At 32.6% G+C, this 25,195-nt stretch overlaps 1 protein-coding gene across 2 annotated transcripts in view; it reads left to right on the top strand.

Moving 5' to 3' along the window:
- The window catches only part of wkd (TBC1 domain family member whacked), a 55,071-nt gene extending 29,876 nt beyond the window's left edge, over positions 1-25,195 (top strand). For both annotated transcript variants that reach the window (XM_072531476.1, XM_072531475.1), the window contains exons 5-8: positions 1,404-1,601; positions 8,057-8,169; positions 11,217-11,329; positions 15,077-25,195. In XM_072531476.1, the coding sequence (XP_072387577.1) occupies positions 1,404-1,601; positions 8,057-8,169; positions 11,217-11,329; positions 15,077-15,080 (428 nt within the window). In that variant the 3' untranslated portion in view covers positions 15,081-25,195. The remainder of the gene's footprint in view (positions 1-1,403; positions 1,602-8,056; positions 8,170-11,216; positions 11,330-15,076) is intronic.

Here is a 25,195-nt window from a genome sequence, read left to right as displayed (position 1 = left end):
TTCCGTTTACAGAGATTCCATCACCCAGATCCGCTATCGCTTCCTGGAATATGGCTTCACTGTACACGTTAAACAGTAATGATGACAGAACACAGCCCTGTCTTACTCCTCTCTTTATATCTATATTTTCGGACTTTTGTTCTTCTATCTTTATATTGGCCTTTTGATTCCAATACAGATTGATAATGATTCGTAAGTCTCGTCTGTCTATATCTTTGTTTCTCAGTAGTTCTATTAGTTTTTCATGTCGGACCCTGTCGAATGCCTTCTCGAAGTCGATGAAACAGACAGTCGATGACGTTTTAAATGCATTAAGTGCCAATAGCGCTCAAAGCTGTAGATTGAATACTGTTAAGGTTTTTTAAGGTAGTTTTGCTTGAAGTGTTATAACAAATGCAACCGTAGTCTAGTTTACTCCTAATGAGTGATTTATATGTTTAATAACATTTTAATATCTGCGCCCCAAACTTTATTAGACAGAATTTTGAGTATATTTAACCTAGATTGACAGGAATGTTGTAGTTTATTGATGTGCAAGTTCCAATTTAAGGTTCATTATCGTTTCTTATTTTAAGAGCTAACTAGCTTATGAGCATTTCTTATTTTAACTTCTACACCAACATGTTCCTTGATGCAATTTCTGATTGTGTCCTTTAACACTGCTTGCGCATTATGTGTTTAATAATTTACATGCTTCCTTTTATTCAGCTGCGTTCCTCCGTGATCTCCATATTTTTTAGCTCTGTATTTTCTTTTCCTGGGCTTTTCCTGTGTTTCCGAGCGTTCTTTTTGGTCTTTACTTATTTCCCTAATACAATCTGCATCGATTTTTGTTTTTTTATTTTTTTCCTTGAGTTTTTAGTGCTGTCCTTGAGAACTTCCGACTCTTCCTGGAAACTTAAATTTCCTCCTTACTGTTTTTTATATTTGCTTATTTTTTTGGCCTTCTGAATGCGTGTCATCACTCACTGTCGATAAATCAACCACTTTTTCATTTTTCAGCGACAAACACTATTGTTGTTTTTGTGTGATTGGCCCGAAAGTATGCTTATAACGGCAACGTTGCAATTCAATGGGTAAGAGTTTATTTCCTGTTTAACTGATCTTATCAATTAACCTGCTCATTTATTGATATTCGAACGTTATTTCATTGATCTCATCATTAGTATACTTAATTTATTGGCTTATTGCAGTCACTGAGTTTTTACAGTAAATTATTTGCTGCATTAAAGAAGAAGGAAGAGGAGGCATATGTATAAAATTGGACAGAAAGGGCTGTATAGATAGATAGATTTGCTGCTACAACTCTGGGAAATTGAGTTTATTATGGACGACAAAATAAATCCACGTCTATCGATCCATTCTTATTGTCTATTTACTCATTTTTATATTTTTATTTCTAGGTCTTTTGAAGAAAGTATGTCCACCAGTGTACAGGCATCTTAAAAAGGTCAACGCAGAACCAATGTTTTATTGCACTGAATGGTTTTTATGTGCGTTTACTAGGACGTTACCGTGGGATACACTTTTACGGGTCTGGGATGTTTTTCTGTGCGAAGGAGTTAAAGTGCTATTTAAAACCTCGTTAGTCATACTCATTGGTAAGACATGATTATATTTGCTTATATAATGATACATTGCTTTCCGGGCGTATAGGTTTCGTCTGCGATTGTAGCACACATCGGACGACGGTTGGGCATTAACTGAGGGTGTTTTTTGAAGATGATTACTTTTAAATGTGTAATTGTATGCAAAATTATCAATGATTTGAAGTAATTTTTTTTACATGTTTGTTTTATTCTTGCACAATGATCTGCATTTCTCGCATGCTACATACAAAGTACAGCGAACTTGCTCGTGTGAGTGGGTTTACTCCCGTGTATGGATTTACTCTTACTTCGAGTTGAGAAATTATTGTAGAAGAATATGAGGAATTTACTCCCGTTTACTAGAAAAATTAGAGAGAGTAAGAAAAAATTGGAGAGTCAGGCAAACTTGAGTGGGGTGACTGTGAATGACAGTTGGTTCGATCCCCGTTGCACGGTGACGAGAAAAATCACTAGTTTATTTATAAGAACAGTATTTCTAAGAAATCTAAAATATGTAAGTCAGTTGAAAACAGCGTCACTACAATAATAATTTTTTTCATATCGAATGTTAACAGGGAAAATTGTTTCCTTAGAAAATTTCACATTTTCATCTCACTTCTATAGTTTATTTTTATGAACGAGAGAGTAATTAGCATAATTTTAACTGGTAGCTCCGACCACTCCATGGGCGTGCTCAAGATTAATTGAAAAATTACTTTGAATAATTGTAAAAAATAAATGAATTATTTCAGTGTTATAAAGTGTTATGTGTATGTAAACAAAAGTGACCTCTTTTATCACACACTATATTAGAACTGACTGGCCTACATTAAAAAGGGTTTTAAAAAATTCACATTTTTTTTAATTTTTAAAAATTACAAAAGAGAAAAAGAGTTTTTAAAACCGTCTAAGGTATGTTAAATAGATGAATAAAAATATTAATATAAAACTTACAGCTACTTGTTACAAATCCAAATCAGATTCAGAAGATGAACTTTCAGAACCAAGATTTATAATAACTGGCTCGATCATTTTATCAGTAATATTGTCCAGCTTCCACATTTTTTCCTCTTCTTTAATAGTGTGATTTACTGCCTTTTCCCAGTTTTCAGGTTTTACATTATTTACGGCCTCCAAAAACAACTGTTTAACATCATGAATTTTAAAAGTGGTATTTTTTCTTGAAACTTCACTCTTTATCTGTGCCGATACCAGTTCAATTGGGTTTAATTCACAATGATATGGTGGGGATCTAAGTACTGTCATTCCACGATTTTTGGCAATTTCATCAATTTCGTATTTTTTAAATTTTTCTTTATGAAGGGCACACAACGAATAAAGTTCCTTTCTTATAGATCCGGGATGGTACGTAATATTTTTTGAACTCAGCCAATTCTGCAAGTCTTTTTTTAACCACTTGGTTGTGGGCAGTCCTTCTATAAGTCTGGAGTGATAACTTGCATTATTCATTACTATTACACAGTTCTTAGGAAGAAGATCTATCATTTGTTCGAACCATTCTTGAAAGACATCAGCGTTCATGTCTTCATGGTAGTCACCGGTACGAGTTGATTCAAAAGTTAATAAACTACCTTCAACAAAACCGTCTGAACTGCCAATGTGTACTATTATCAGCCTGCGTCCCTTTCCTGATGGTGGGTTTAAACCAGTAGAAAAGTTATTTACAAAAGCGTGCCTTTGACTTGTAACAGTTTCATCCTGCCAAAATTTATTTGGTGTATGACCCTCGTTGATCCATGTTTCATCAAGATAAAATATTTTTCTTTTTTGGTTTCTCATTTCCTTTATGGTTCTTAGAAAATGTCTTCTCCATATGACAATATCGCTTCTTTCTAATAAAATAGACTTTCTGGGATTCTTTTTCCAGCGGAAGCCTATTTCTTTTAAAAGTTTCCATAACGTACTTCGACTCATTTCTGGGTAATCCTTATCATCTCGAACTGAGACAAGAACTTTATCCAATGTTGGAAATTCTTGTCTAAAGAAGAATTCATGCACTTTCCGTCGAAGTCCTTCTTTAAAATGATATTCTATTTGAAATTTTGGTTTCCCTGGAGCATTACGTGGCATTTGAAAACTACCACATTTCTCTTCTTTAATAACTCTGTAAATCGTAGATTTCCCAACACCAAGTGTACTGCTAACTAACTCAACGGTCTCATCAACACTTTCACATAAACGTTTGTCTGTAAATGATTTAAAACAATTAAATATTAATGTTTTTTCATTAACTGTTAGAGGACCAATTTTTCGGCGTTTACACGGCACTTCCAAATTTTCCATAACACTAGTATTCACAATAAACTGCACCTTGCAACTGAAGTACCTACTTTTAGTGAACTGTTAAGAATTTTGAATACGCCACTTGGACCTTCCTATATACAAAATGGAAAAACCCACTATCACATTTTCTGTGGAATAAGTTTAGAAGGTAATTATCTAGTCAATTACTGTCGTAGATTCCTGGAATTAAAGAATTAAATGTTTGATTGTTGAAACCCTTACTTCGTGGAATGCACTCATTTCAGATAAAATAAAACGTTTCATTTAATCTAAAGAATTAAACTTTATTTTGCAAATAGGCAAAGAATTAAACTTTATTTTGCAAATAGATAAAATAAAACGTTTTATTTTATCTAAAGAATTAAACTTTATTTTGCAAATAGGTAGGTACTTAAACTTTTATTGGTTATATATAACCAATAAAATAAACATCTTACATTTCTTGCAAATTCATTAGTACCTGTTAACCTCCATCACTCCGACACTGGCAACCTTATTTAGGGATTAGTAATCCTCACAACTATTGTATTCTATTCTGCTCCAACCTTTATACCTGGTGGTCATACTCAATTTAAAATTGTTTTCCTATATACTTCTGTAAACTTGTTGACAAATATCTGTTTTTCATTGAGTCACCCGTATCAACAGTTTAGGGATTTGCATACATAATTTATTGTTTTATTACTCTCTCATACATAAAAATACACTATAATTATTATTCAAGTAAATTCAAAGTATTCAATGTTTTTTCACTTACAAAAATATTTAAATGTACTGACAAAAATGAATCGATGATTACATAATATTGTCTTGTCTATAAAAAGTAAATTTGCCAGAAAGTGAATAAAACTGGAATTGTTTTTAGATAAGCCCCACTTGACATGCTAGAGCTTATGTAATCTATACTATAATTCCACTATTTGGAAGAGTGATTTCATCGTTTGAAGGCAGAGAAGTGGGGAAAGACGTATGAAAATCCAATCAAATTTTTTCTATAAACTTAAATATGTAACAAAACTGAACATGTAAATAAAATTTATTTCAATACAATTTTGTGCTCAATTTTTACTATTGAAAAAACTCATTTTTTTGGAATTTTTATATCGGTAATAATTGCTGCGTCGAAGAATTTAGTTTGTATGACCATAACTGCTACTTGTGAACAATAATCGGCTACACTGTACTGCATCTTGTAGTTACGTCTGCTATAGAGAAGCACAAATAAATGTACTAATTATACATTCTATGATTTCTGATGAGAAAACGCAAATTAAACGGGTAGTTTTCGGGGGCCGCTGAGTACATTCAAATTTAAGGATATTCGGCGTTTAAACGATGAAATCACTCTTCCAAATAGTGGAATTTTACTATATTATGTATTATGTAAAAACCAGTATAATCCCACAGCAAACATTTCAAGACATTTTGGGCCTTGTTTGACTTTCAACCATGATTATATAACGTTAGGGTGACAAGAATATAAAAGGTATAATTGTATTGTTAAGGCACTGTGACTTTATAAAGTCATGGTTGAAGGTCAAACGAGGCCAAAATGTTTACTGGGAGTGGCCGCTTTGCTAAACAAAACCACGTGATTCGTATTTCCATGGTTACTGCATAACCACAAAACTTTTCTTAAATTCGGCGAACGCGCATCTGTCGCCATTTAATACATCACTGCTACCTTCTATTAAATGACACGTGAACTTATTTTCCCATCTATCAAGTGACAGTCGAACTAAGCTCTCACTACCAAAACTACAAATTGTTACTGTAATATCAACAAAATCCCTAGTTTGCAGATTTTAATGGACCGTGGAAGTGATGACGTAGATTTTATTGACATCTGTCAGTTTCACTTTCCAAACAAACCTTGTGTAGTGTGAATAATTTGTATTTTTCGTTATTTTTTCATTTTTTTACAGAATCTTTCCGCTTTTTGCAATATCTAAGTATTCTAATAGTTACTACAACAATTTTACAAGGTTGTGTAAATAATAAAGCATGTTGTTTTATAAAAATAGCAATAAAATGCATGTATCAATAAAGTAAGGTTAGAATATCTTTAATTTAAACTTTTAAAGTATATTTCATAGAAATAGAACACTGAATTATGATGGTATTATCGTAAAAAACACTGTACTTAAAAAAAAGCAGCAGAGGAAGCAAAATGTTAACTTTATAGAAATTAAAAAGTCTTGAGATTGGGCATTTCAACTTTTGTTTGGAAAGTAATTGACAGTTGTGACGTCACATTCCCGCTGTCCATTGTAATTTAATCTTTAGGTACAGTTAATTTAAAAATAACGGCAGTATGGATAATGAACTTGTGCTTAAAACAAAGCTTTTTGGATAGTTAATCATTTCACGTAGTTATTTTGTACCTAATTTTAAAAATTATTACACAATTCCAAATTTTAGACAGGTTACCTAGTAAGTTGTGACATGGATTTATTTAAGTACAGTTATGAAAAATATACTGCTTTCTTTAAAAATTTTAACTAGATATAATTAAAATAGAAAGTTTACAGTTCACGTTCCCAATCATAAGTTGAAGATTTGTTTTGAAATAGTGGCGATAACTGTACCTAAAAACTATATAAATTTTAGGGCATTTCGCATTTTAAGGCACTCTAACCTAACCAAATATATTTCCTCAAGGCACCGCGTCACAGTGTTGCCGTATTTATTTTAGTAAAATATGTATATGAATGTTACAAATATAAAGTTACTTTTACGAAATAATAATTTATGTGTTATGAGAAGCTACAAATTTTAAATAAGTATAAAACTTGCCATATTTTTTTTGTAAAATGTATACGAAGGTTTAAAATATAAGTTACTTTTACGAAATTATAATTTGTGTTATGAGAAGCTACAAGTTTTGAATAAGTATAAAACAAATATTATATACGGTAATTTAATTAATACTATTAATTTTTTATATCATTGTAATCAATTTTATTGTATATGCATTTGATTATCTTTAATTTAACTAAAATCTATGAATTTTTATATAATTTCAATGCATTTCTATTATATACGGTAATTTAATTAATACTATTAATTTTTTATATCATTGTAATCAATTTTATTGTATATGCATTTGATTATCTTTAATTTAACTAAAATCTATGAATTTTTATATAATTTCAATGCATTTCCTATTAATTTTTATATGCATTTCTTTAATATTATGTGAGAGTATGAAAAAACTGGAGACTTGGCAACTCTGACACCATTTAAGAGTATGTTAACTGTCATATAAAAGCTTGGCTAGGTTAGAGTGCCTTAAAATGCGAAATGCCCAAATTTTAACATGGTGACATACCACCTTGATTCTAGCTGTTTTTCCAGTTCTATTCCCTTTTTGTCTACATTTTTGTTTCCCACGTCCCATTGATTATGGTCCTTCACAGTCAATAGGGCAATAAGCAACAAAGATCAAATCCAGAATTGAAAAAGCGAGGTAAAGCTTCTTCGAGATGAAGCACGTTAGATAACAGGGACTTGATTACAGGGAATTAATTGATTAAGAGAAACCACAATTGTGTCTTTCCCCAATTCCCGAAAACAAACTGTGCACCACTATGTAGATGTGTCCATTCTGGTCAATAGTTCGAAGATCAAACGCTCCTCTCTGCACTTTTAATTGCTCGAATTGCATGCAATAATTCATGGACACAATTGACATATAATTGAATGAAGACTCCGAAAAGAACCATAGTTAAATTAATAACCCGATTGAGGTCTTTCATTCGGCACATACCTTGACCTTAAGTGAAGACTATGTTCATTTTATTATCATCATCATGCAACCTCTTCTGTCCACTGCTGGACATAGGTCTCTCCCATTTTTCGCCACTCTTCACGGTTCTGTGCTTCTTGTTGCCATTTCTTGGATATTCGTCCAATGTCGTCCATCCAGCGTATTGGTGGTCGTCCTCTGCTGCGTTTGTCTTCTCGTGGACGCCAGCCAATTAGTTTTCTGGTCCATCTTGTGTCTTTTAGTCTCGCTATGTGACCTGCCCAATTCCATTTCAGCTTGGCTATACGTTCGACGACATCACTGATACCTGTTCTTTTCCTTAAGTCTTGATTCCTTATTTTATCTTTTGTTGTCACGCCGAGAATTATTATTTTATTTGTATTTTGTTTTTTAGGGTGTTTAGGTACGCCGAAAAGTAGGAGACAATGTCCTGGACTATGTGAAACATTAGCTAGGATACGAAATCCGCCAGAAAGTATTTTATCAGAAGAAAATTTAATTTATAATGTGAGTTTGTTCATTTACTATTTTCTTAAAAAAAGAGGTTAGTCTTTGTATGTGGGTATATATTTTATTTTATAAAAACCCTTAAAAGGGCAACATTACAAGCACGAACGTTTTCGGAACAACTGTTCCATCATCAGGTTAAAATACCTAAAATAAGTATAAACCATTTAATTACAGCAAACGTGGTTTAAAATTTTGACTAAGGTTAAAAACAATAAAATGGCTATACTTACAGGTTACCATGCCTGAGCCACCAAAATATTTGGGTAAAAACCCTTTAAAATGAAAAATGTTACCAAAGATTGTACATGATATTGAGAATATTATATGATGTTTAATATTTTAATTAGATTTTACTTCAGGTAACATACACCCATGCTTAAGTGAGTTCCAGTGTCCGGAGAGTAAACCTCTTCAAACGGACTACGGCTGGCAACTGATTGATGAAATACCCATGAACGGTGTCAAAAACAAAATGTCAATGAACCATGAAACAGTGTTAGTTAAACATTATATTACTACAGCCAAAAGATTAAAAAACTTTGATGATGTTAAAATGATAACAGCAATCCAGGTGTTGGGATTTAAAAATTTTTCTATAACTATTTAATATTGGATATAAAAGATGTAAATTACTGGTGTTGTTGAAGGTCATGTTTAAGAGGATGACGTATGCATTAGGCAGCTTATGTTACTCTTTATCGTATGGAGTGTGGTCTAAAAGGTGTAATTTGTGAAGAATTAGCTGAAATATATAGAAATGTCCTTTTATGTTGCTTACATCTAGGACAAGGAAAAATAAATAGTATATATTTGTAGCTAATGTAAGACTTCGTATGTAGATGAAATTGTTTAATACTGCTAGTATCGTAAAAATTTTTAATATAAGTGAGTCCAATAGATTGAGAAAAAGGGATTGAAAATCTTCCGGCTGAAGGAATTAAAGTTATAATATATGTGATTAAATTTAAAAATTTTTTTTGGAAAGACTGAGATCCTCAGAGACCTGGCAGGAATAAAAGTAAATGGAATGACTAAATTTTTCTAAAATTAGATCTATATGAAGACTTGGAAATAGTCAAGGAAAAGCAAAGAAGCCCCAACTGCGTTAATCGCCATGTATCTTTCAACGGTGACTTTCAACCCTTACACCGACAACTCTTCTCATAACCCACACTTCTCAAATTTACCCCATCTTCTTTATCTGTCCTTCCTCTATAAACGTCAACACCTTAATCCTTCTCAACAATTGTTGCTTTTTAAAACAACCATTCTCTCTACACTACTGTCACAACACTCCCTCCAAAAGAATTTTTCAGCCCCCTATTGTTAACATCATATCTTTTATACCTCACTATTTCATTATTTTACAATCTTCACGTTTTCATCATATTCCTGTCCATGCTTTTTTCTTTTGCTAGTTCTCTGTCTTTTCATATATCTACCATCCACCCATTAGCTCTAAACTCAGTAAACATTTAAACACAATCCAGCAATTCATCAGAATTCACTTTCTACCACTTTACCTAAACCTTTAATCAACCATTGCTCCCCCCTCTCTTAGTCAACAACTTAGTACACCATACTCACAAATAAAATTTCAGGCTTTTATGTATCGAATTTAATATAACCAAAATATATTTTGTTCAGGGTGCTAGATGCTTTAAGCATGAAGGACCTCTATCATCTCTAATTTTGTTGATTAACTCATTCATTTCCCTTTAACCCACTCTCCTTTATTCTTTAGTCATTCCATTTACTTTTATTCCTGCCAGGTCTCTGAGGATCTCAGTCTTTCCAAAAAAAATTTTTAAATTTAATCACATATATTATAACTTTAATTCCTTCAGCCGGAAGATTTTCAATCCCTTTTTCTCAATCTATTGGACTCACTTATATTAAAAATTTTTACGATACTAGCAGTATTAAACAATTTCATCTACATACGAAGTCTTACATTAGCTACAAATATATACTATTTATTTTTCCTTGTCCTAGATGTAAGCAACATAAAAGGACATTTCCATATATTTCAGCTAATTCTTCACAAATTACACCTTTTAGACCACACTCCATACGATAAAGAGTAACATAAGCTGCCTAATGCATACGTCATCCTCTTAAACATGACCTTCAACAACACCAGTAATTTACATCTTTTATATCCAATATTAAATAGTTATAGAAAAATTTTTAAATCCCAACACCTGGATTGCTGTTATCATTTTAACATTATCAAAGTTTTTTAATCTTTTGGCTGTAGTAATATAATGTTTAACTAACACTGTTTCATGGTTCATTGACATTTTGTTTTTGACACCGTTCATGGGTATTTCATCAATCAGTTGCCAGCCGTAGTCCGTTTGAAGAGGTTTACTCTCCGGACACTGGAACTCACTTAAGCATGGGTGTATGTTACCTGAAGTAAAATCTAATTAAAATATTAAACATCATATAATATTCTCAATATCATGTACAATCTTTGGTAACATTTTTCATTTTAAAGGGTTTTTACCCAAATATTTTGGTGGCTCAGGCATGGTACCTGTAAGTATAGCCATTTTATTGTTTTTAACCTTAGTCAAAATTTTAAACCACGTTTGCTGTAATTAAATGGTTTATACTTATTTTAGGTATTTTAACCTGATGATGGAACAGTTGTTCCGAAAACGTTCGTGCTTGTAATGTTGCCCTTTTAAGGGTTTTTATAAAATAAAATATATACCCACATACAAAGACTAACCTCTTTTGTTATACATGGTATACAGCCAGCTACAGGAATTATTTTCCTTGTGGATTTTCTTAAAACAACTTTTTATAGCATAGTTGTCTTTTTCAGTTAGTTTAAGGTTTCTGTACAGTTGTTAGTTTCAAAATCATTTAAATTCTTTTTGGAGATTAAAAGTTGGAATTTTTAAATTTTAAAGTATGCAGCTGGTGTATCATGTTTACTAAAGTAATAACTTCCATTTTCGTATAGGATTATTATTTCACTAGGGCTGAATTCACACGGAGACGTTGAATATGAAGTTTTTTTTTATTTTTAGATTAATAGACTGGATATAACTGAAAGAGACTTCCAAGAGCAGCACCAAAAACAAACAAAGCGATTAAGAATTGAAGAAGCTAATGCCAAAGCGGCTGCTGAAGACAAACTAAGGTGAGCTATATTATTTTTTAATCCGTTTAATGTTTCATTTAAATTAATTTAGGAAAGATGTATTCAGAGTATATAAATGGATGTATTTTGTGCAGTATGGCTCTGGCACACCTGCAAAATTGGATGTCTTATGTCCATATCAGTTTTAACAGCTAATTAGAAGAAAATCTTTTATTAGTTATCGCTAATTTAAGTTTCTTTCCATCGCCCGTTACATATACGAAGCTGGTTTGACATGAATCTACATGAAGTAAGAAAACACACAATTTGGACTATTTTTCACAACACAAAAGTTTTTCTCGACTCTTTTGTCAGTTATTATAAGTTTTAGCTATGATTTTATCGTTAGTTGCTAAACGGCATTCTACAAGTCGTTTTATTTAATTTAAAAAAAGGAAATAGTCACACAGTGCTAAATCTAGCGAATATGGTGGTATTCGTATCCTAATTGGTGCAATTTTGCCTGTAACATGGCCGCCTTGTGAGCGAGTGCGTTCGCTTGATGGGAGACATTTTTTTGTGAGTCAAACCTGAATGTTTTTTTTTCTCAAATCGGCGTCCAAACTGTACAAAACAGATTCATATCTCACGATCGTTATTGGCTTTTCAAGTAATCTGTGTAAGTGACATATAGGATGCCACATACGCCTGCTGGAACAGTATGTGAAGAAGAAATTTTATTTTACTCGTAATTCTTATTAAGTTGAGACACTCCGCACTATTTTAACCGTTGGTGATTTTGTAACTATTCAAATAATTCAGTTCTTATCAATTCTTATCAGTTCCTCCGATAAAGATCAGATTCTGGTTTCAGTTATTGTTTTTTTATGACATACAGCATCAGTGTACAGTATATTATATATAATTTATATAATAATCATACTATGAGTATACTTGAGATGTGGTTGTATCGAAGGATACTAAAAATTCCATGGACTAGCAGAACTAGAAACGAAGAAGTTTTTCGAAGAATGGGACATCAACGAACTCTATTAAATATTATTAAGAGGCGTAAACTAGAATATCTTGGACATATAATCAGAGGACCAAGATACGAGTTCCTTCGGCTAATTCTCAACGGTAAAATCGAAGGAAAGAAATGGATAGGACGGAAGAAACTCTCTTGGTTGAGGAATTTGCGGCAGTGGACAGGTTTGACAGCGGACCAATTGCTACACGTAGCGCAAGACCGAGATCAGTATAAAATATTATAAGCATGGTACTCGTCGACGTTCCGTAGGGATATGGCACTCTAAGAAGAAGATGAGTATACTATAAAAGTAGGTCAATTTTGAACATATAATATGCACAGTGTTTCGATTACTCGCCCTATAACCCTTATCTCTCTCTCTCTCTCTCTCTCTCTCTCTCTCTCTCTCTCTCTCTCTCTCTGTCTCTCTTTCTCTCTCTCTCTCTCCCCTTCTCTTTCTGGGAACGCACGAAAAGAATGAAAGTTGGGTTAATTGTTTAGGATAGTGATCCAAGTGGTTTTTTTCGATTTTCTCCAAAAATAGCAACTAGCAAAATTTAAGGATATGCCCAAATTGATCCAATAATTATGGGCTTTCATTGGCACATATCTTTATCTTGAGCAACGACTATATTCATTTTACTAGAATCATAGTATAACTGTTGTTTTATTTGTGTTGTTTGAGTCAAACCGGAGTGTTTTTTCCTCAAATCGGCGTCGAAACAGTCCAAAAGAGCTGCATATCACATGCTAGCTGTCTATGTGCTCCTTTTCAAGTTATTCATACGAATAATATCTTTCGCATCCCAGATAAATAGTCGCCATCACTTTTCGTGACTATCAGGCTGTGTTGCCCCTTTTCTGGGTCTTCGCAGTTTTTTACGACTGTTTTGATTGTTCCGTCGCATACGGCGTGTAGAAATACACCCCTATTATTTCACCAACAGTCACGTATCTGCGAGATAACTGTTCGGATTGCGCTTTTTCATTCCCAAAAGATCCTCAAAATCCGATAGAAAGGTCCGTTTTTTCTTACCAGTGAGCAAATGTAGCACCCATCACGTGAGGAGCTTTTGTATATATCCAAATGTTTGTGTATGGTGTACACGCTCAGTTGAAATCTTTAAATCCTATGCATTATCACGAATTGTAATTTTATGATATGCTATGATTATATCATGAAAATTATTTATAATTTCTAGGCAATCACAATCTAATGCTTTTAATTTCTGCCTTGCTTTACTCTTCAAGTGAAGGTACCTATTAACTGAATGATATGAATACAATGTTGCTTTTTCTTGAAATTGTGACAGGCGACATGCATGAAATGACAGATGTCAAAAGCGCCAGCAATCCTTTCTTACATTGTAACGATGAGTCCAAGCCATCACCGTTAAACCAGCGTGCGCGCGAACCAACCCATGAAGTAGGAGTGTATCGACAGTAGAAAGGGCAAAGCTCCGCTATATAAACGGCAACATTTCCTCACAGAGACAGAATCGACAGGTGTTGACTGAAGGTTCTCTTCTTCCCTACCCCGGCTTGTGGACGTGTTGAGTTCACAAGTTGTTTCCTTTCCTTTTACCGCCGCTATCCGAAGTGCGTGTTGAGCTCTTCACTACCCGTACTCTGAGGCAGTCGTGTTGAGACTGTCGAGGAGTGTCCTATTAACCCGAACCACTTAAGGGACGTGTTGAGTTCCTTTCCTTTCTTTGTACCTATCGTCCGCTGTTATTAAATCGCTACAACGTTACCGTAAAATTTCAGATACACACTCGCTTGCCGATAAGACTAATTCCATATGACAAGGTCAAGCTTAATTTGAATAAATAGGCCAGGTACTGAGAAGACTAAACCAAATTGTAAATATGTACATAAGATTTTTGTCAATTTAATTTAAGGAAGACAATAAAGTTTTATTTTTATTTTGAACTCTGTCTCTGACTGTCTAAAAGCTACCCGGATAGTGACTCCCACGAGAGGACATCACAACATAACACCATCTATCGAAGGGTAGATTATTGTCAAGTCACGCATGTGTTTTTTTATTATTTAAGTTAACATACATTGATTTTTGTTCATTTAATTTTTCTTTTTTTTTTTGAGAATCTTTGAAAAATCAAAATCTACCAACATGACGAGAATTGGAACATAGTAATTCGATTGCTTTGTTTTGCTTTTTTTTAACAAAAGTATTAAGAACTTTTCCAAAAGTCATTTATATATTTAGAATGTGACCTTCCGGGCCATTTTCATTTAATGAATTTGAAAAAACTGCCTTAATATGATTTTTTATTTTGTAGGAAATAAAGGTTTGAACAGTTTTCTTTTCAAAATCTTAGGTATGTTTTTGAGGATCAGTCTCATAATGGTAGTTCTTAAATTAAATTTTCTTTTTCGATCGAAATAAAAATTAAAAGAAAACGATCCTGTAATTTTTCGCGGTTCGTCTGTCGTTTCGAGGATGAGTGTAACCAAAACTGCAAAATCTTTGGAAAAACTGATGACGAATTCGGATTCAGCATTAGAAATGTCTGGAGAAAACTGATTAAACTGTAGGTTTTTACTTCCGGTGGAGAGAAAAACTAAAAAAAATTACTTTAGTCGAAGTATCTTAGGAAGTATATTATACGGGGAAAATACATGTGTACATACATTTCTCTACTTACTACCAGAAATTAGAAGTTAAAGTTAATATTGTCCCCTTATTAATTTGTCATGTTGCTTTATAAATACTGTTTTTATGAACTCTAATTGCACATTTTCCTTATTTTCAGGTAATATTTCGCAAAGTTTGGTTTCGGCAACCAAGTCGTCGTCAGTATTTATTGTCGTTTGGGGAAAAATCGACAAAACACAGAATCGTACCTATATCTACTTACAGATTTATTTAAAAGAGAATATTTGTAATTTACAAGTGATAATATATTTTTAACAATAAATTCTTCGCTTAGTCGTAGGAAGACTCAGAAAAAATTGCTACAAATATTTGATACTCTTTTGCATCTATTTTGAAAAATTACAAAAAAAACTTTTTGAATTGAAAATAAAATTTTATTTTGTCGTTGTGAAAACTATTGTTTACTTTATTCTATTATAATACTTTCGGTAATGGATCACTAAAGTCAGACGTCACACGAGGGATGAACCTTAGAAATCTTCACCGGCAGATGAACAAGTAAAACTGTAATATGCATTTTAACTTTTTAAATTTATTTTTTTAAGTGCTAGCGTTACAGCATTTGAAGACTTTGATTAGTGTTATTTTTGTTTCAGTTTGTTGTGGTTTCTGTATAATTTTTAACCAATGACTGTTCCAAAAATACTTCAAAGCATATCTACATCACATATATTTCTCGATAATGATTCTAGTAGTATATAAAATACAGAGAACCATATATAAAGTGCAGTTTAAGCAAATTCTTTTAAGCTTAAGCACACCATAGATGGTCAATACCAACATAAACTGGAGCTTCCCAATATTGTCACAGTAATTGATACTATTATTGAATAATGTTGTTGTTTTATAAAAAGAACTACAGGTTTTCTTCCTTCCACCTTAATTTATGAAGCTGTAATTTAAAAGATATCCATAAAAGCAACAATATAAAAAATGTAATTTCCTTAAAATACTAAAATCGATTTACTTTCAGGGGTATTATTTGGTTTAGAGCGGTTACTAGGGTTTAAGTGTACCGGAGGGAGTGAGTATCAAAATATTTTCGTTTTTATTGCAAAAAAATGCAGATTTTTCTTTTATTCAAGTCACCCAGAAAAGTGTATTAAAAAATACTACTGCCTTCGTGGCAGATCTAGGCATTTGCCTTGGGGGGAACTAGCAATGAGACACCAGCCAAAAGACATAAAAAATATAAACCCAAACTAAATAAAAGGCGAATGATGAAATGGTTGCTAGTGTGAGCACATATTCATGAATGTTAAGGAAATAAGTCTTCTACTCACAATTCGTAATAGCTTTTTATTATAATTGAAAAAGTAGAGTTTGATCTACCGGTTTCGCTGTTTACAAACTTTTACAGCATCTTCAGGCCCTCAAGCTTGATCAGGCGGCCGAACAGCATTTCACTTCACTGTGAAATTATTTAGTAGTCGATGGTTCAGGCACGGGCCCAAGTCTGGTAGTTTAAAATTCGAAATGAATCTGCAACTTAGACCAGAATATGCTAAGATTACGGACTACAGATGAGCAGTACGGTAAGAGATGAGGGCTTGCAGCTCGGAGTTTTTCCTTCATAGATCCCTACCGAATGGTCATGTACGCCTAATAAAGGAGTATATGTATATACAGATTCCGCGCGAGCTATATGTGGTTTTCCTGGTTCGTCCTCGCATTAAGTTGTTTTGTGTATGTATATATATGAAGACCACACGGAAGAAAGGCGAAATGTCACAATGAGGTTAATTCGAGAAAATTGAATTTTTAACTTTCAAACCCTAAACATCATCATACAATTAAATATTTTGCGTACTTCTTTATTTAAGTAGTCTTCATACTTATTTTGTAACGTATTATTTAATCAACGGAATTTAAAATAAAACACAAAACTTAGAAACATTGCTTTATGTAAACACAAGTCACTACAAACACGGGAAAAAAGCGAAATATATGACAACAATTTTTTTTCTGATCTTCATTTGTCTAGCTTTTATTATTTTCTCCTCATTTTGTTTACGTTTTTGTTGTTTTTGTTGTAAGGTAAGCCTCTATAGAACGATCTAGCCCTTTCAGATGTGCAAAACTGACTCAAGTGGACCAGATCGTTAAATTTTTCCTTAGAAATTTTCCTTAGCTTTAAAAAACATCTCTATGAAAAAAGAGAAAAAGAAGGGAATTTTTAGAACAAACTCACCTGTATATAATTTTGGTGGCAAAATAAACTGGCTTTCGGGTAGTTGCACCTCATCGGAATTTGTAAATGGTTTGCGTATAATTGACGTCTCCCATTGTCCATTATAGGAATCTCGGTGTTTGAAAAGGCGTGGATGATCTTTCAATATTTCGAGTTCTCTGATTGGTCTTGATTTATATGTTGGTTTAGTTACGTAAATTTTGTCCAAGAATAGTAACCAGTTTCTTATAAGTGATTGATCGACCTTTACGACATCGAACGGATTTGGTTTTACTCGACATGATCTAATTTCCGTGTACCAATCCTCAGGAAGTTCAGCCATAATTTTTTGGTTTATCACACCCATATCTCGATCGCACTCCATGTAAGAATGACCTCGTATTGGGAAGGTTACTTTGATTGAGTCCAACCTTTTTGCAGTATTAACTACATAGTGAAGATAACGGAAAACAGTGAAGTTTTTATTTTGGCCGCCACATGAATCACAGAATATGTGGAGGTGACGAACTGACAGATCAAGCTGAACAAAGATAAAATGGTGCAGAAATGAAACTACTTCGTTTGAACCTTTGCCTCCTATGGTTTCTGGAAAACAATAAAATGTAGCATTTCCTGTTGACAATACATGAATATTAAAGGAGTGAAGCGTCAGTTGTCTCTTATAGTAGACGTCGTTGGTCGGAATATTTGGAGTGGATAAATTTTTTTCGAAATCCATAGATACTGCTTCACAGTTAACATTCTGCATTGCTGCTTTCCTTGCCCTTCTCTTTATTTTGGATTTGTGTAGGCTATTTGACAAAGTTATTCGTTTTATCTCAACTTCTATCTTTTGTTTTTCAGAGGCATCAATTGTTTCATTCAGTTTATTGTGAAGGACCTTAAGTTCAGCCAAGAAATGATCGCAAGCACTACACGTATCACTCCGCGGATAGCCGAAGCTAATCGGATTTGTACATAGTGTACATTTTCTTAATATTTAAGTCATCCGGAAGGTACATTTTCTTAGTTTTATTTTTACTATAATGGCTTTCTCTTCCTTTAAAACGCTTTATGTGTTCAATAACTTCATCTAGCTGTTGTTTTGTTAATGCGTGCTTTTTGGATTTTTTCCGCGTTTGTCAATTGGTGCACTACCAGTAGCTTTTAAACTTTTTTGAATATTTTCAAGCCTCTTCCGACCAATGCCATGAAGGCTTAGAAAAGCTTTAAAACAAACTGGGACGTCAGTAGTTTTATCGTCAGTCGTTATTCTAACTCTAAAAGAATACGTTGCATCATGCAATCTTGATGTAGCTTCATCTCGGGCTCTTCTTTGCTTTACGGGCATTAACGTTATTAGGCCTGCCAAGTAAATATTTTGTTCATCACGCCCCATACGGTTAAAATTGTTTATAATGTTTGATCGATTTTGTTGATCTACTGTTTTGAAACACTTAAGTCTCTTACATTGACAATCGTCACCTGTTTCATGGCTCTGTTGTCTTAACCGCTTCATTACTTCATTTATTCGACCTGTAATTTTCCTTTTTCTAGTGTTTTTTTCGCGACACGTATCATCTCTTTCACTATCCGTCATTTTAGAACACAATAACACGCACTTTATTTAATGAAGGCTAATCGAAAACTAAACGTTTTTAGTAAACAAAATGCGGCGTGTACTCCCCCAACGTCCCGACAAGCACTGACATTCCACCTTTCTCGGATTTACGCGAGGACCATTCGCCTTTCTTCCCTGTACGAAGAATTTTATAACGTGTTTTAAGCTATGAGGATTCGTCTTTTTCCCATGTTTGAACGACTCACATAAAACTACTACTAAAAACCTACATATTGCTGCTCTGAACAAAAAATAATCAAAAATTGACATTTCGCCTTTCTTCCGTGTGGTCTTCATATATATATATATATATATATATATATATATATATATATATATATATATATATATATATATATATATATATATATATATATACATATAAAAGCTGCAATATTACCTAAAGATATAGTAGCTATTTGGTATTAAAAGAGATTTTGTGGTATATTCTTTGGATAAATAATACATTCTCTGGTGATTAAGCATACTTTAAAAGTGGCATCAAATATCGTTAATTCATTTTCGACATAAAACATTTAAAGGGTCAAAAATGACTTTTATGGTTTAAATTAACATCTATAAAATATTACTTTAAAATATTACCTTCACATATTTCGATTTTCTTAAAATACTGAAAATTGTTTAATCTGTTTTATTTTTTTGATAAAGATGCTACCTAAAAGTTAACGTAAGTTAAAAACGTACTGCAGAATGTCAATGTCCACTCGCACAATAAAGTTGTAGTTCCCAATATTGCACAGTAAGTAATGTTATTATCGAGGAATATTTTTTTGTTTTACAAAACCAAATTCCAATTTTCATTTTTACTCAAGTGATCATAAGATAGTTTATTTATTTTCAACAGAAAACATTTAAATAGTTAAAAATTTCTTTTTTTAGGCTGTGATCTACATAAATATATAAAAGCTGCAATATTATCTTCAAAAATATTTACTATTTCACTAAAAAAGATATAAAATCAGCTTACTTTGTGGTATATTCTTTGTCTGGAAAGCTATAGCTTAACAATATCAGTAGAGTACACATTTGTTACGGTAAAGTTGATGTTTATAATATTGCACAGTTATTGATATTGTTCAATAACATTAAACATCTATAGAATAGTGAAAACTTGCGCAATATAATGGTGTAAGTGAAATAGGAGTGTAATATTGATTGGGCAATATTTTAAATATTGTTTCTTGTTAAAACAGTACTACCTAATCCTAAATCTACAAATGGCTACATATTTTTAAGTGGAAAGAAGAACCCATTGTAGAAGCTCAAAAATCATATTTTGATTATATCAATTCAAATTATTGTGCCGTATGTACAATAAAAGTAATATTGACCTGTAGGCCATTTTATATTAAAATATATAGCAAATTTAAGAATGTGCAAATAAAAAATACCCTATAAAAATTTCTTTGCATGTTTTTGCTAATTTAATTAAGAATGTATATTAGTTGTATCCTTCTCGTGTGACGTCATGGCGGTAGTAGTTCATTTGGTTCTAGTCTATATTTCGGGACCAACGCAGAATTTTAACCAAATCCGGTATTTTGTTAATTCCATTGCTCTTAAGATAAATATGTACATACAAAACTGTTAAAATATCACGACGAAGTTCAAATATTTTTTAATATTTGTACAAATAATTTCCATTTAACATTTATTCAAGCAGTTCAGTTGATTTTTCGGCATAATTCAATACGTATTAGAGCTGCCAGTAGATACTGCACAAGTCCCTCTCTGACTTTGCAAACTACGCCCTCAGATGTCACAGAACGTCGGTGCATCGTCACTGCGCGTCAAGGATGCGTTAAAAAGCGCGGGACAGGGTAGAATGAATCAACAATCAAGCTCTTAAAACAGAACTAAAGGCCTTTTTTGTTACTCTGCGGTTGCCGCTCGTCTTATCAGTCGTCGCGCCAAGTGTGTGCAACTATTTTTATACAAGAAATTAATCAATTTGTATTTTATTTTAGTTTATAGAAAGCACGTAATAGTTTTGAATCTAATTAACATTTAAATATTGCTGCTGTAGATTATTCTTCTAAATTTGAGCGACGTTGCACAAATATCTTTGCTGTAAGGTGATATGACACCCCAGGGAAGTAAAAACACCTCAAGATATGAAACTACTGGGATTTGTATTTACTAGTCCCTTTTATTAATAAAAATTCGAGCAAAATGGTCTTTCAAACTAGACGCGACGTCTGAAGATTAAGAAGCGTTGAAATAATTAAGATCTTGATGATTTTCTGACGTATGACGTCATTGGGTATGGCTTTTGACGACAGAGTATTTTCATAGCTATTTAAATATCTTCACAAATTTATTGGAACTATCTGTATGGGATTGGAAATCTATTTTATAATCCAAATTAATTTGTAGGTCCGTTTTAAAAACGTGTTTTAACTTTTTTAATAATTCTTTTAAATAGTTTTTGAAATTGCTTAATATTGAAAAGAATCTGGTTTAAATGTGTGGGTCTATCGTCTCAAGAGCAATGGTTTACACGAAGTTTGTTAAGAAATATAGCTTTTTTCATGAAAATTGAATAAACATTACCATACAGAAAATAGCACAATATTGTATGAATTCATTTGTATTATTTTGCAAATAATAGTCATAGTTCATTGCAAATTATAACATAAGGAATTAAAAGTCATCTAAAGTAAGAGTTTTTAAACTATTATAAAATATGTACATGAAATTTAAAAGACTTGCTTCAAAAATAGTATACAAGCCTTTAAAAAATTTTGGCGTAGTATTTGAGGTAATTGGGTCACAGGCATACTTCAGCGTAATCTAAATCTGACGTCTATTGTACCGAAAACAACATTGTGCCATACTACAGAAACATCACTAAAATTCAGGAAACTTCTGCTCGAAGATGTAAGCAAATAAAAACATCGTATTTTTCTAATTGTATAAGGGTTTTGGCGTTTCACATGATTTTTAAACAATTTTCCTTCTCCTTTCTATTTAGACTGGACCAGAACCCTACAAGAGCTCTCCAAAACCTATATATTTCCCATACTTTTATTCAAAATATCGAGTATTGCGACTGTTTGAAGGCCACCCACAATTTCTACTTTACCACTTCCAGAAGATGGCGCAACTACAAACCTTTTTGACAGTTGACATATCGCTATATCAAACCTTTCATTTCGCCGCCATCTTGTGGGCGTGACGTCAGCGGTCTTTGCAAAGGAATACTAATTAATGGATTATTTACACTAATAACATCTGAGTAAGCAATGAAAGATGAAACTCCTGCAAGAAATGAAACATCTACTTGATTCATACCTTGAGGACCTCTAAAGAATGTAATAGAACAAAAAAGATTATATTCCCCTTCAAATATTTGCGTGCCAGCAACTGGTATTTTCAACCTTTTATTGCATTATGTCTAATATACGGTGCTAAAATCCACACACGATTTAATATTCGTACAAAGTGGGAGCTACAATTTTTCCTTATGCTATAGATTGTTGTAAATTAAATTGGCGCACATGGTTTTGATCTAATTTTGCTTCAATTTCACCTAATCTTTATTAACAAACTTCCTATAGCATTTACTGTATGAATACATTATCAATGACTCTAGTGTTTCTCTATGACCTTGAGAAAGTCAAGCGCACGCAGTAGAAACGCATGCGCAATGTTGATTGTATTGTTGTCTGCAAGAAATCTGACGTTTTTTCGACAAGATTGCAAAATTAATTAGCTACTCTTAAATAGCGGAGGTCCTATAGAGAAAACACTAGTGTTTGTTGAGTACTATTTTGTCAACTTACGTGCAATTTTTCTTATATATTTATATTTTTTACGAATGAAGCACCTGAGAAGAAATCGTAACGTACACATTAGTAGGTACATATATTTTATATACCAAATGCTTACCTAGTAGGTAGCTTTTGTTTTTTTACGGGATCACTGCAATGTTTTGTAACATTTTTCACGTTTTTTGTGGAACCAAAAATATATTTAGCTGATTCTTGAACAAACCTAGACCAATAGGATCAAAACGTCGTGCTAAATGGGCTTCGTTGTTTAGAGAATACCAAAAAATTATTTAGATTATTGTTTTTGTTGTGGAAAATTGAGTTTATGGATTTGGGGAATCCAAAATTTGAGGATTTGCTTATGTATACTGATGTTTGAAATCGGGGCATGTTAGTTTTGATCCTAGATCAGGGAATATATCAATTAGTTATCTGTTTTGTACATAAATATGCTCTAAATGTAAAATTCTTAATTAAACTGCAGTTTAAATAAGTGTTCCTGATAATCTTCACTCGGCTGTGATTTTAATCGAGTGGAAATCCTTCGAGAAAATCTATAACACCAAAGTGGAAACATCTACTGTGTATATTATATGATAACAACTATTCACAGTTGTTTTTGCGTACCAGACCAGTAAAATACACATATCTTTAGCCTAAACCAACTTTTTTTTAAATACTTTTAGCTTTGAAGGAAATCTTATTTGTTCAAGAATCAAATACTTTTTTGTTCCCACTATTCGCCGACATTTGTATATCTCACACCGAAAGTTGTTGAAATAATTACCCACTTTATGGTTTATTATTTGCAATATTTCGCTAAATACAAGTTTTTCGATTGTAAGTCAAAATTGGTAATCAATCTTTGACGTAGAATTACTAAACGTATAAATAATATGAAAATGAGAATAATGTTTCCTACTTCTGAAAGGACTTCCTCGAAACAGGGTCGAAATACGAATAAACAAACAATTGTTGCAAAATATAAATGTATATACACTATTTGAACCTATTTTCATAAAGAAAAATTAAGAGTGATGTACTTTGCGCTTTTTATGTCATATGAGTGACATGTGACGTATGTCAATTGAAAAAGGTCGTACTGGCAGGTGCACCTAGTATGCAAGCAAAAATTACAACAAAAAGAAGATACATCACAAAATAACGATTTGAGTAATAAGTAGATACCGTACTGTAGTAATGGTCAAGAGTTGGTTCAACTTTTTCAAAATTATGAACAAATATAACGAACTAAAGATATTCCTTGTCCAAGCAAAAATGGAGAAAGTTCCATACATTCGAAGTGGTCAAAATATGGAGGAATTAGGAAGGACATAATAGTTTGGTCGTACTAATGCGTTGTCTTAAAAATTGTCGCTGTGATATATATGTATGAGCTACACGTTCTTGTATCTTTTTTAAATCAACTAAAACTTAATCTGCATTAGCTTCTTCGGTTGTGAACATTAAAAATTTTTTCTCGTGCTTGAGATCCTAAAGGTTTGCCCTTTAATACACTTGCCATTTTAATAAATATAAATAATAGTTTATAATATAGGGCCACTCCAAATAAAAATGTAAATGCTTGACAACACTGTCAGAAATCTAGCACTAATCAGTACGATGTGAACTCCTAGCCGACAGCAATAGAAATGAGCAATCCCTTCCACTTTTCAATTTGTTCTACGCGCAACCCGCCAGCTCTCGCTTGTCGGATTGTACCAGCTTCTTAGTAATTTGGAATTTTGAACAACTGTTTGAAAAGTTATTAAAAGAATCAGTCTAAAAGATCTTTGTTAATTATTGCGGTTTCTTGAAGGCAAGCAAGTTTTATGGAATTTGTATACTTGGTTCGCGTTTGTGTCCGACAGTGGCCGATTTTTCAGTACGATCAAGGTAATATTGTACCTCTTGTGTTCAGTTACATGGAATTTTATAATATACTAAACCAGTACTTCAAAGCATGTGGTAAATATCTGGTGTGAACAACGGGTCGTTTGGATCTTTAGGCAATATTACGTTTTACTAGAGGAAACGTTAACCAGAAATAATTCCAAACCGAAAAATATTGTATATTATTACATTTAAGCATATGCTCATAATTTAGTATGGCACATTAAGAAACAGTTTTGAGGAAGGCATGTGCAGTGTGCAGCAAGTCTTCGTTTCCAATTGAGCAACTCTGTTAGATAATGTAATATATTGTCTAAGTCTTTATGGGACATATTTAAATATTTTCTGGGTTTCAAATTTACGTCAACAGAATGATACCAATTTTAACTTAACAAAACTTACAGATTACATTTTTTAGTTGCATTTTTCCAATTGTTTGATATTATTTTATGATTCTCAACTATGTCAAAAGCTTTTGTCTGTTATTGTAGTTGACTTTTGACACCGTGGTATAATTATGGCATCTTGTTTCTTAGTTTAGCTAGTATATTTTTATTCATTTTATTTTGCACCCCAATTGCTGTTGTATATTTTTATTTCGCACCGCGTTCTTTAAGTTGTATATTTATGTTTGGTTAACAATTTTCAGGTGTGTGATTTTCTTATTTGTATAGTCAGAAATTAACTCTAGTTATTATTTGTAAAAACATAAAATTTAATATATATTTGAAAGATAAA

This window comes from Diabrotica undecimpunctata, chromosome 5, assembly GCF_040954645.1.
Source record: "Diabrotica undecimpunctata isolate CICGRU chromosome 5, icDiaUnde3, whole genome shotgun sequence".
NCBI lineage: Eukaryota > Metazoa > Arthropoda > Insecta > Coleoptera > Chrysomelidae > Diabrotica > Diabrotica undecimpunctata.
The sequence above is the reverse complement of the archived record's forward strand: the minus strand, read 5'-3'. Positions and strand labels throughout refer to the sequence as shown.